Source organism: Hipposideros armiger, unplaced genomic scaffold, assembly GCF_001890085.2.
Source record: "Hipposideros armiger isolate ML-2016 unplaced genomic scaffold, ASM189008v1 scaffold_1198, whole genome shotgun sequence".
NCBI classification, from domain to species: Eukaryota; Metazoa; Chordata; class Mammalia; order Chiroptera; family Hipposideridae; genus Hipposideros; species Hipposideros armiger.
Genome location: NW_017732548.1, coordinates 93,408 through 106,708, shown reverse-complemented (window position 1 = coordinate 106,708; position 13,301 = coordinate 93,408). Strand labels below are relative to the sequence as shown.

The 13,301-nt window shown below is 40.2% G+C and overlaps 1 protein-coding gene across 1 annotated transcript in view; it reads left to right on the top strand.

Annotated features, from left to right (window-relative positions):
* BARD1 (BRCA1 associated RING domain 1) overlaps window positions 1–13,301 on the top strand; it is a 100,336-nt gene that overhangs the window by 42,224 nt on the left and 44,811 nt on the right. The window contains 2 exon segments of the mRNA XM_019632932.1: window positions 3,409–3,489; window positions 8,761–8,933. Of these exon segments, the coding sequence (XP_019488477.1) occupies window positions 3,409–3,489; window positions 8,761–8,933 (254 nt within the window).

Below are 13,301 nucleotides of genomic sequence, written 5' to 3'. Positions count from 1 at the left end.
TTTTAGCTGAGCCATCCTGCCACCTGCTAGCAGCTCAGTGGCAGCTCAGCTCAGGCCGGGAATCAAACCGGCGACCCTGTTGCTCAGAGCTCACAAGCAGGTATACTTTTAAGATAAATTCCTGGAAGTGGGCATTTGGGGTTAATATAAAGCAACTGTTATCTTATTTGTCTAGGCAGTAGAAGGCTCTTATTAAATATCCAAACTGCCTCAATATTCAGGCTGCCTGAATGTAGACATTTGTTATATATTGTCAGCAGATACTGGGTGTTCTATCAATTCTCAAAACCTTTTTCCCTCAGGATCTTGGGCGTATAGCCCAGCCAAGTAGTTTTTGGACATTCAGCATCATTTGAATGCAAACTCTACACATGATTATTCTTCAGTGCCTTATTTATACTTTTATTTCACTATAGAATTGCAAGCAGAATATTCATTCATATGATGCCTGGGATGTTGTGAACAGTCTCATTTAACCAGAACATCAGTTGAGATCCGTTAGTTCTTTATTCACCATGTTTCTATTTGAATATAATGTCACCTGTGGTTAAAATGCGACTGAGAACATTGTGTTATAAATGAGAGATTTTATGAGAAAGCGTTATGCCTAAGTAGAAATTAAGGTAACCATTTTTATTGTTTATTTTTCTGATTTAATGAAAAAAATACCTTAGTATTTGACATTTCTCTAGACATAGTGAAAATTTTGATTTGTTACTCCATGTCACCTTTGCTGGAGAATTTATAGGTGCTGGGAAAAACCTTCCCAAAGTTCTCTAGTACAGATTTTTTAAATGGTAATGATTACTCATAATTCATGCCACAGCAGTGAACGTATTATGAAATACAAAAATGGCTTGAAGTTGGCATGTCATATGATGTATTTGTTATGCAGACATAATAGGTAATATTTTGAAGACACCTTACAAGGAGGGCATGATGTGCTTAACATAACAAAGGTGATGACGATTTCCTGGGTGGAGAGAAAATCCCTTGTGAGGAGTCTCCTTCAAGGTTTGACTTTGGAATTCATTATACTTGAAGGCAGTCGTGTTATATTGTGCGTAAAGTCATGTGATTCCATGTCCTTCATACTGGCTTCTTGAGAAAGAAGCAAAGGACTCAAAAGCAAACTGGCATCTGTGGTATTTTCAAGACTTCAATTTCTAGCACACCTCTTTGAGTCAGTATTCCTCTTCTCTCTGTCACTCCCCACCTTTGTAATATCCATAGCTTACTATCACGATGACCAGGTTGTCAGAATCATTGTGAAATTAGTTTATCAATAAACTCTGACTAAGAAGCCAGGGAAGTGTTTAATATATTTTAGAGCTCCATTCCAGATGCACTCGATTGTAATAGCCTGTGCTATTTTTATAAAGATGTTTCTTAATAATATTTTGGAAGGGCTACCCTTTATTATAAGGAAAAAGAGTTTTGAGTGTGTGTGTGTGTGTTTGTTTTTGGAAAGTTAATTTATATTATAGTGTACACTAAGGTGTGAAGAATCTTTCCTTTGAATGTAAGTTTAACAATAAGAAAATTCACACATGCTTTCTTATTTTCAGCCTTTGAGGTATTACTTTAAAATACCAAATCCATTTATAATTTCTTATAAGCCTTGGTAAATACTTTCCTTAGATAATTTCTTTTTTCTTGCTTTGGTTTAGAAAAAAAAATCTCAATTATTTTTCTAAGTTGTGAAGAGCCTTAAAGTGAGTGCTTATTACTCAGAAAATATTCTGTTACAGAAAAAAGTAATTTCAAGAAATGAGAAGCAGAAGTTAATTTATTTCCTGGAAACTTCATATTGGTTCAGGCTTACCCAGTTACTGTGGATCCTAATTATCATAATTTTATTTATGTGCATGGCATTAAATTTACTTAAAGTAGGATGAAAATATGACAAACTTTTAAGTACCAGGGAAGAGAAAGCTGATGGAGTATAAAACGCAAACAGTTTTCAAATCAGCTATACATTTCAGGGAAGTCTAGAGGTGGAATCTTTGATTATATGAGGGGGTGACATGAAAGAAAAATATCACTGTAGCAGCCTTATAAGAGATCCTGCTTTTAGTCTCTAAATTGTCACTCAATTCCTATGTGACTGTTCGTTCCCACGTGACTCTCCTGTTCCGCAGTGGTGTTTATATTATTTATGGGCTTCTTTTAAGTGGACACCATTTTGTGTGCATGTAACATTAGAATGAGGGAATTTTTAAGAGGGTTTTTTGTGTACTTTTTTGTTTATTTTCCAGTTGAAGACTGGGAATGTGTGTGGTTTTGGCAGTTCATTCATGGGATTGTTTTAAAAAACTCAAAATTGTGTCTTGACAGATGTTCCTGAGGTTATTTGGAACTGGCTTGAATATAGAACAAAAGTTGCTAAATACATGTTAACTTGCACTAGAGGTGTAGAATTTGCACCCCTCAGGAACTAAGGGAAATGTTTTTTATTCGAACTGGAGTATTTGATTTGAAACATATATAGTGCTTATTTTTTAGACCATTGAATATTTAAGGTCATTTTGTTAATTTAGGAACATAAAAAACATGTCATACGAGTATGCAGATTTGTTTTTTAGGAAACTAATCTACCATCTTAAGATACTCAGTATTTGAAAGGTGGCCCAAAACAATCCAAATAAAAGCAAATGTTAACTGTATTAAGGGGACTTAATGACTTCTACATGATCAGCCAGTAGAGGAAAAATCTCATTTCAAAAGTGTATCCGGGCTGGGAGTGGGAGGAGCGTTCCTTCTCCTTGAAGAAGCGCTTCACAAAACACAACATTGTCAGAAGTACTTTTGTCAGAGGTAACTTTTTTTATTCAGCCTTTTTCAAAGAAAGCTCTGTTAGCTATTTTTGGAAAAAATAAGCCTTGCTTCTGCTTAGAAAAATATCTTTGAGCAAATAAGGTGAATGTAATCTAATGTATTGAGGATAAATGGTCACAGCCCGTAAGACAGCAGTGTTTGGCAGTTTTAACATTGGCTTCACTGAGCAGACCTCTTGGCTTTAATTTTGTTTTAAACAATACTCAGAAATCGTTTTCATGTATGTTCAAAAAGGATGTTTTTCACAAATGAAATGATGACTTTAAAAACTTCATTATGATCAGATGATCTTTTGCCTGTGTCCTTTATTTGATCTTTTGATGCTAATTTTGATATAGGTTGCTAATAACAGATTTTTGTACACTGTATTCAAGGATGGACCACATGGCTTCCATGGCCTCAGAACAATTCAAACATACGTAACTTATTATTTTTTAATTCATGAGCAATAGACATAAGATATTTGTTTTATTTGATCTTGTAGAAACAGAATCTTTAATAAAATCTCAATGTTTTAATTTTTTTTCCTTGATTTTTAATTTCTTTTTAATTTTTTCATTGTTTTACTAGGGTGACATACCTTCTGTGGAATACCTCTTACAAAATGGAAGTGACCCAAATGTTAAAGACCATGCCGGATGGACACCATTGGTAGTTTTCCGTGTTTGCTTTTTATTCCCATTCTCTTTATGTTTTATAGTTATTACAGTTTATGATTATGTCGTTGTCTGTATATCATATTTTTGTTTTGTTTTGTTTTTCCACCTAGCTTTTCAATTGTGACAGGCATGAGATGAGCTACCTTTTGAGTGACTGCCTTTAGATTTAGGAAACCAGTTATACCATGTTGCGGAAGTTAGCACGTTTGTGGAGAGGTGACTGCCACAGCCGACAGCAGGCTCCATTCTGCAGCATTGCGTGCCATGGCAAACATTTTGTGGAACAAAGAGCGGTCAGAGGAACTGGATTAGGAATGTCTCACAAGGCAGTGATTCTTCCCGAGGGTCCGTCTCAGCCTCTCTTATATTCCTTATCCAGCGCAAATATGTAGACGTAGAAATCTTTGCTTCATCATTCATTTTTAAAAGTCTTTGCTTATTATCACTAAAATGCAGTGTGAAGAATAGCCTGGAAACAGAATGGCACAAATACATGAGAATATATGCTTTGTGGGCTAAATCAGACAATAGGCATGTGATTTCAATGAAGCCATACACATGTCAACACATGAGTGGATGCCCTTATCCTGTGAGCTGGAAATTCACATAAATTGGGAGATTCTCATTAGGGCAGGTGCAAAAAAAAAAAAAAAAGGTTTAAAGTTGTATAGAATGAGTTCTCCTTGCCAAATTGTAAGCAGGAGGGTTTAGTCTAGATCAGAGTCTTTGCTGTTTGGACTCTACGGACTGACTGACCTTTTCAAAGAAAGGTTAATTTTTTTTTTTTTAAGCCACTAAGGCAAATTACAGTGGGAGTTGGTGAGTGATTTAGAGGACATGATGCTTAATTTGGATTCCTTTCTCCTAGAAATAAACCTCTTGACGTTTAGTGTGGTCTGACCTATTACACATTGAATAGATGTGTTTAAAAGTACAATATACCATAGATTTATTAGAATACAGCCGAGTGGCATTGTCAGCAATTCATTTAGACGTAAGGAAAGATTTGCACCTGAGACGTCTTTGAACACTGCATTGTTACCAGTTATGTCACTTGTTCAGTAAGCTGTCTTGAATACTTATTCCGTGTTGTTTCTGTTATCATTGACACCAGCCTTGCAGTAATCTGTGGTTTCAGCAAACAAGAGAGGTTCGTCTTGTAAATACTCTAGGATATTTGCTTTATTGGGCGGTTGTGTATACATGCTCATATGCCAGTGAAGCACTTAGCTTAGATTGATTGGAAAAAAAAAAATAGTCCACAAAAGGAAAGTTTATTCGGGAGAAGAAAAAGAAGCAAGACCACCACCACAGTGCGGAAAGCTCACCTCCTGCACGGAGCTCCAATCGGTAACACACGTGCAGCAAAAGACCCGGGTTCCAAGATGGCTAATCCCTTTATGATCCCTCCCCCAGAAATTACCATGAGGATAAACAGGAAGTCAGGATTATAGAGTTAACAAGGGGCCCAGCTCCACCCATAATCCTCCCAACTCTATGGTTAAGCATATTAAGATGCCAGCTCACTATATCATTCACTTTATCTTTCTTCTAAAAGATCATTGATCAACAGTCAGATCTTTTAGTCTCAGGTTTTTAATCTTTTATTCCTTGATGCCTATTTAGCCTCTAGTCCCTCAGTGTCATCTGTCATGTCATGGGAAGAGTGCACGGATCGGGAAACGGCTGGCATCCATTGTCGACCTGCATCTAAAGCAGAGCTTAAACAGATCAAAGTTAAAAGATAGAATTAGAACATAGCATCCTAACTTGTGTGGCAGGTGATAAACCAGGAACTCAAGCTCCATAGGGGTCACCTGCTTTAAATTTTGACAGCTTTAGTTTCAGGTCAGCAGAGTGTGTGTTTTCCCAGCCAGGGCTTGGGGCCTTCTTCAGGTGCGACACGTGTATCCGAGAGTCTACTCCCTGTACTTTAGCAGCACAGGGGTTTGTCAGCAGTACCTAGTAAGGGGTTACAACAGCATAACCAGCACAGTACTTACCATTTTCGTCCTTTAAGTATGAACCATAGGTAAACTATGAGAAAATCAGCTTTACCCAGAGAAGTTTTCTGCAAATTGTCACGAGGAGTCAGAAGGTAATCTGTTAATGTCAGGCAGTCAAGAGGGGCTTCCTCAATCTCAGGAGGGAGAAAATCCAGCACGCTACTTCGCTAAGAAGTCTCTGTCTAATAAATGGGTAGGGGCAGAAGAACTAAGGAGAAAACTATGTTAATATTCATCTCTTAAAGGACCTAGACAAAAGGGAAATAGATTCAGATATGTAAACCTGATTTTTCCAAGATGATTAAGGGGAAGGACTGGAAAAAAAAGAAAAAAACGTATCGTTCTTCAGAGCCCTGTCATGGGGAATTAGGAAAGCCTGAAAGAAACTGGTTAGTACGTAGAGCGTCTTGTAAGCTTAAACTTATGGCAACCCCTTTTCCAATGTCTTTACTCCTTGCAGTAGTGTCAAAAAGTTGGCATTCTCTGGTTTTCCACAGGCTTCTCGTTTGCCACGGCTGAAAATCAGATGTCTTGGAGACCTTGCTTTTAGGCGGCCCGTCTAGGGTACTGGCAAGTTCATTAGATTTACTAATTCTAGGGTAGGCGTAGTTCCCCATCCCATCCTGGATCTCTTAACCAGGGCGGAAAGGTTCTTATTTAGCCCATTGACAAACAAGGAATTAAAAACTGTCCATGTGTGGCCAGCATCTGAAGGAAGACTGGAATTTTCCTTAAAAATGACCTGGAAGCTTTCATAGTAGTCAAGAACAGATTTGCCAGGCCTTTGTGAGCAAGTGTGAATTTTGTTCCAATCAACAGCCTTTGGAAAAACCTCGGGAATTGCTTGATGCAGCTTTCGAGCAAGTTCCCTGGCCTCCTCCCAATAATTGGAGGTTTGCTTTTCTAAATCTCTTTCAGGATGTTCCCATCTGGCAATCCTCATCCAATGTTTAGCTTGGCCTTCACCAACCAACATATGGATCAGCTGGTAAAAATCAGAAAATCCAGGCTGATAAGCTTGACTAGGAATATCAGATTCCTTAGAAAACTTATTAGAATCCTCAGTTACTATGGGAAACTCCTTTATAGTGGCTCGTAACTCAGCTTTTGTCCAGGGGATGTAAGAAATGTGGGGTTTATTAGGATCTCCAGAGGGTTTAATCTTAAATGGAAAAGTACTGATAAGTTCTGAGAAAGAAGAGGGAGAAGGGGATTTGAAAGGAGGTGTGACTGAGGTTTGAGTTGAAGATGGGGAAGGCGACAAAAAAGAGCAAGATAACGTCAAAGGTGGAAAAGGTGAAGAAGAGCAAGATGTTGTCGAAGGTGGAAGAGGCGTCAAAGAAGCAGTGGGGGAGGGGCAAGGCAGTGTTGTAGACAAAGAGCACGAGGTTTCAGACGCCATTCTGTCTCTTTTAGAATTTTTAACAGTTTTTGTTAACTTTGAGACTGTTTTGTAAACCAACAACTTTAGATTTGCAGTCTTGTTTGGGGGCCTCCATATACCACTCTAAAAATGCATTCCATTCCTCTCTCTCAGTTACAACGCTGTTACCATCCAATTTAGTTTTAAGAAATTCAAGTTTGGAAATCTCAAAAGTTCCCAAAGTGGCCACTGATTTCTAGGATTACTCTTAGTCAGATCTGCCTATTTAATTAATTACGTGCACGAAAATTTTCTGCGGATTGTAAACATGTACTCAGCTGGTAACCCTGTAGGAGGGACAGTTTTAGAAGGCTTGGACATTCGAGATCCTATTTTAAACGCTGGGCCCAAAACAATTCACAATTCGAATAACCTGCAGGTCTTCAGCTCACCTCATTCTGGAACGGTCTAATCACTGAGAATCAGGCCAAAGGCAAAAGCCAGTTCCAGGCGAATAACCAACTCTTAGGGAGTTTAAGTTACAGGTTGACCTGGCGCTGGGCCAAAATCAGTTCACAACTCAAGCAAACTGGGAATCTTCGGTTTGCTTCACTGTCACTCTGGAACAGTCTGATCACCGAATTAGACCGAAGACCGAATCAGAGCCAGTTCCAGGCAAATAACCAACTCGCATTGAGTTCGGTTATTGGCTGAGTTGCATGGCACTCTGTTAACTTGTCACTGAATCAGCACGATCTAATATCAGCTAAACCGACCAATTTCGTAAAAATAACCTCTTATCCTAAAGGGACATTAGGCAAAGATCAGTTTTTGTCTCAAAAAGAGAAACACAGCCTGCTTTCTAAAGAAAGCAAGCCAACCTGCTACGAGTACAGACAAACAAAATAGGCCTTAAAGCATTCACACACACAACAACAACAAACGAATGAAACAAAACAAAACAAAAATATTAAGGGGAAAAAAATTTCCCAAATAAAGTCTGGAGAGTGCCAGATGCAAGGCCCGTTGGTTCAGATCCAGGAGAGAAAACTCACCCGAGGCTTCTAAGCCAGGAAGCAAAAGAATCGACCGAAACAGCTTAGTTAGGTGCCATAATTTTTTGCTCACCGGTCAGAAGTCATCGGAGTTCTGTTGTTCTCTGGATCCCGGATGAGCCCCCAAAATATTGACTGGTGAAAAATAACTCTCCAAGTAATCCACAAAAGGAAAGGTTTATTCAGGAAAAGAACAAGAAGCAAGACCACCATCACAGTGCAAGAAAGCACACCTACACGGAGCTCCACCCAGTAACGCATGTGCAGCAAAAGACCAGGGTTCCAAGATGGCTAATCCCTTTATTATGATCCCTCCCCCAGAAATTACCATGAGGATAAACAGGAAGTCAGGATTATAGAGTTAACAAGGGGCCCAGCTCCACCCATAGTCCTCCCAACTCTATGGTTAAGCATCTTAAGATACCAGTTCACTTAAGGCTATGCACCTGATTTAGTGGATTCTCTTCAGCGTTGGATAATTTCAGATTTTATGCATGACCTGGTTAAATACTTTGTTTTTTTCTTGTTTTAAATTTCTTATTGAAGAGTAATTTAGGAACAGTAATTGCTTTAAAGCTACATTTTCTTCTGAAAGAGCACTTGACCCAAGGCTCAAATGAAACCATGAATTGTCTAGATCTAGATCACATGTATCTTATTACCAAGATTATTAATGGTGGCTTTGATTCTGTCAGCAGCTCATGGTCAGTATGAGTATTTAGGTAAGAACCGGTTTACTCACCGAGGTTCACATTTGTGTTTCTAAAGTGCGGCTTTATGATGCTATCCATTGCTCTTCCCCATCACGCTTCTCACTCCTTTTCTTTTTATTGAATCAGCATGAAGCCTGCAGTCATGGGCACCTGAAGGTGGTGGAGTTGCTGCTGCAGCACAAGGCGTTGGTGAACACCACTGGGTATCAGAACGACTCGCCGCTCCACGATGCCGTCAGGAACGGGCACGCGGACATCGTCAAGCTGCTGCTTTCCCACGGCGCTGCCAGGAACGCCATGTAAGTAGTTCCACGGAGAAACTTTTCATTGACTTGTATTCCTCACTCAAGACTTGTGGTGGAGTAAAGACTTTATTATTGTCCAAGTCGATGGCTCTGAGGGCTCTCTTGACTTTCACAACTAAAGTTAGATGTGACCGTGAAATCCTGGATTTGAAAATCAGCATTCAGGCCCCTTGCCTTTATGATGCTTACGTATTTGAGGGAGATCGGCTCTTTTAATTCAGAAATAGTTGCCTGATTTATTTTGGAAGATTTGACCTTCTGGACAAATTCAGTTTTTATATTCAGTGGATTGATTCATGCTTATTAATAAGAAAACAATTAGATGCACAGAAATAACTATTGTATGTGCTTCCCAATACCTTAAGAGTTGTTTTAAATATTCCAGTCCTTTTCTGCTTTTTTCTGCATATTTAGCATTGCAACAGTTAAAATATAAGGACTCAGGTGCTAGGCAAGGGCTGTTGCATTATTTCTTAGATTTTTCATATCAATCAAGCGAAGCTCTGGGTAAACTGTTTTGCAGTGTCAGGACACAGACACAGTCGTGAATGCTGGTGGCTGCATTTTAAAATTGTTATTGTAGAGTGTCAAGCAAGTGCTATATATGGATTTTGCATCTTTAATTTATAACTTGGTCATGTTTCCTTATATATTATTTTTACCCTTTTTCAGATAATGAGGTAGTTGAAATAAATATGTAAGTATCGTCTCTGTGTGCCCCCCCTCCCCCCGCAATTGCTTCTGTAGATTTGGAAGGAACCCCACAAAAAGTTATGCTTCCTCTGGTTACAGAGGCAAATAAGAATTACAAATGCAGAGCTTCTGGGTTATAATGTTTTATAGGTAACTATATAACATAATTGGAAAACAAATTAATGCGGGAATGTACTATACTTTGATGCAGTTAGTTTCAGTAAGTGTGTTTAATATATTTTATTTCCCATCAAATGTGATATGATAATTGGGGCAAACTCAGGGGATACGTATTCTGGTATTTTTCCCCCTTGCTGTTACACGCACATGCGCGCGCACACACAAACATGTTACATTAGGTCCATGTACATATATACACCTAACAGATATGACCCTCCTGGGGGTGTAGCGAGCCGTTTGATAAAGCAGATGGTTGCTTGGGTCAGGCGAAACTGAATAGTTTCTGTCCTTGGGTTCTTAAATCAGCCATGACTACTTTAATGAATGGGGCACTGGTCAAGGCGTTAGGGAATCCAGCTTTTATTTGTGACTCCATTATTGACTTTATAGCCTCAGGCAGGTTAATTTCTGTGCCTTGGTATCCTCACCTATAAAACATGGGTGATGCCTGCTGCTTTTCTATTTCTTCAGAGCGCACTGAGGATCAGTGAGCCAAAACACAGAGCCTGTCTTGTGGTTTGTAACCACGGTTCCTCCCTACACTGTGAAGCTTATTAATAAACAAGGTGTGGGCCGGAGACAGCGAGTGAGCCCGCTTCCCAGGTGCCTTCTCAGGTAGATGTGTTGTTTTAAGTGGGCCCACCTAGTGAAATGGCAGGTTTGGGGATCCCTACAGCCCAGCGCGGTGCAGCACACCTTTCGCACTGAGGGAAATGCACTGTGGCTGTGCTGGCTCCTCAGTAGCCACGAGCCGACATTGCTGTTGAACACCTGGACCGTGCCTATTGCTCTGGAGGAACTAACTTTGAACATGTATTTCATTTTAATTAATTGTAATAGCCATGTGTGCCAAGTGGCTACCCTGCTGGTTATTACAGTCAGGACGCCGCGGAAGGAGGGTTGGTTCGGTCTGGGGTTGGGAATGATGCTGGATAAAGGGTGTGGGGGCAACTAGAGGGCAAACGCAGGCGTTGATTTAATCCAGGGTATGATGACGTGGCAGCTGTTTTCTAAACATTGTTATTCCTTCTTCTCCAGACTATTGGTCATCATGCTTAAGTGTTTTCTTGTGTTTTTTGCTTTCTGTTTTATTTCATTGTAGTTGTTGTGCACCTGATGGACTTCACCATTTCCTATCCGGCCTTCTTTTCAGATTACTTTTTATACCGCAGCTCAAGAGCTTTTCAAAAATACAAGTCTGGCCAGGTCACTTATTTGCTTAAAACACTTCACTGGCGCTTCTTAATGTTTTTAAAGTGAAAGTGAAATGTCAGAACATGGTTTGTAAGGCCTTGCAGGTCTGGCACTGTTTTCCTCTTAGCCTCGGCTTTCCACAGTTGCTCCTGACCCATTTCCTTCACGCATTTTCTGCAATAGCCTTTCTAAATTTTATTCCTTTAGAGTGTTCTAGACTGCTTTGCCTTCTAGCCTTTGTAGTAGCTTTCCCTTTGTTTGGAGTACTCATTTTTGGTGGCCTATTTCTCACTTTTGGGGTTTCTTTTCATCTGCGGTATCGTTTCCTTTTCGGCCCTTCTCCGTATTCCCGTGTCTGTACGTGGAGCTTCCTTCCAGTCCTAGAACGTCAGCAGTATCTTTGCTTCTTGTTACCGTCTCATGAGGTTGTACAGTGTATGTGCCAGGGATCATGTCGGTGCTCCCAGGCCCTGCCAAGTGCCTCACACAGTCCGCACCCACATTTATTTGTCGAGTGAATTAGTAGGCGTTTGAATGCCTGGAAAGATGGTATACTTTCTCCTCTCTTTTGATAAAGGGTCAGATGAGATGAAAATAGGAATTTGCTTCTTTCTGCTCCCACTTTCACTGTAAGTGTGAAGAGAATGTCTAAAACCAAGTTTCCATAAGTGGTGCCTTTTCTAAGGTGGTAGAACTGGTTCCTGGTAGATGTTAGAGTAAATGCTGTGTGCTCCCTGGCAGAAATTAGTGTCTTGCCCAGTTGGGCGTCCATAGTATGTTAACCTTTGTGGGATCATGGCTACCCAAAGTAATTCCTCTGGCCGCGATACTTTTAAGGTCTTTCCACCATTGTTCTATATATTGTCTTTCTCGAGTTAAGTACTGACAGGTGAGAGTAGATGACATTCATTCCTCTACTTTCCTTCATGTCTTAAGGGGGCCATGGGGACTATAAGGGGTTCTTACTGCTCTTCTTTTTTGGCCTGAAGCTCTCCTTCCTTTTAAGCCATTAATATCTCAGGCTCTGGAATCTGGGTTAGCAAGCATGTTTCATTTTCTCTGCTAATTATATCTCTTTTACTCTTGCTGGAACTCTTTTCTCAATAGCCAGGACTAGGGTCTTCCCATCCCTAGAAGAAGGCAAGAACCAGAAAGGGCAAAAACTATTCTGTCTTCCCCTCTTTAGTGCTTGGTGCTTTGACTAATTGAAGTTGTAGATAGGTAGGGCCTTTTGCTTGTTGTCAATTTCTGAATGGTATCCTTAGCTCCAGAACAGACATTTTGGCAGGCTTCTTCATTACCTCGAGTCTTTTCACCGAGATGCCTTCCTTTCCTGGTCTCCAGTAAAATCCTGGTAGGTTTTCTCATGCTCTTTCCCTTGCTCCCTTTACTTCAGCATCTCCTCAGTTTTATCTGCTACCTGTATTCTAGTAAAAATGAGCAGACTCGTTATATTACTGCTTATAGAAGAGTGCGATGCACACCTTCAGAGCTCAGTGCCCAAGATTCTATGAAAATGTAGAGTAGGGGCTGTAACTATGACCAGGGGAAGTCATGGATGCTTTCTGGAAGAAGACGCACTCCAACTGGATTTCAACGAAGAGTAGGAGGGGGGAATGGGGTGGGCTTTACAGAAAGAGGAGGTGCTGGGGGCTGCGCCACACTTAAGGCCAGACTGCTTGTTTATTCAGCAGAAACTTCTATTAGTGATACGTGACTGGAGTGAAAGGCTGGAGTCTGATGAGACAGAGGCCAGAGAAGGTGAGCAGAGACAGTGAAAGGCCTGTGTGCTGAAGTTTTAAATTGAAAACTTCCTCTTCCACACCAGACAGGGAGCTCAGTGAAGAGTTGTGTCCAATAATCTGGGGGAGAAGTGAGAGAGCCTGAATTAAAATAGTAACATAGTGGGGCGTGGAGAGGGGAATTAGCCATTTTTATCACTTTATTTCTTTACATGAAGTTTGATTTACTTGGTAAGGTTCAGAAATATCCTGTTAGGATTTTGATTGAAATTGGTAAGTGTATATAGATTGTAGTGGGTTAATAAAACTGAATTCTCACTAAGAACCATGGTATATTTCTCCATTTACTTAAATCTCCTGTTGTACATCTCAGAAAAGTTCTTTTTTTAAAAGATTTTTATTGGGGAATTGGGATGGGAACAGTGCTGGGGAAGTGGGGGAAGAGGAACAGACAAGTCGCTGTCCTTTTGTTCTTCAGTCTAGTTGTGGAGGACGTTGCTTCACTGGCCCAAGTTGGCACCATCATTGCGCTCTTCCCTGGTGAGGCAGATCA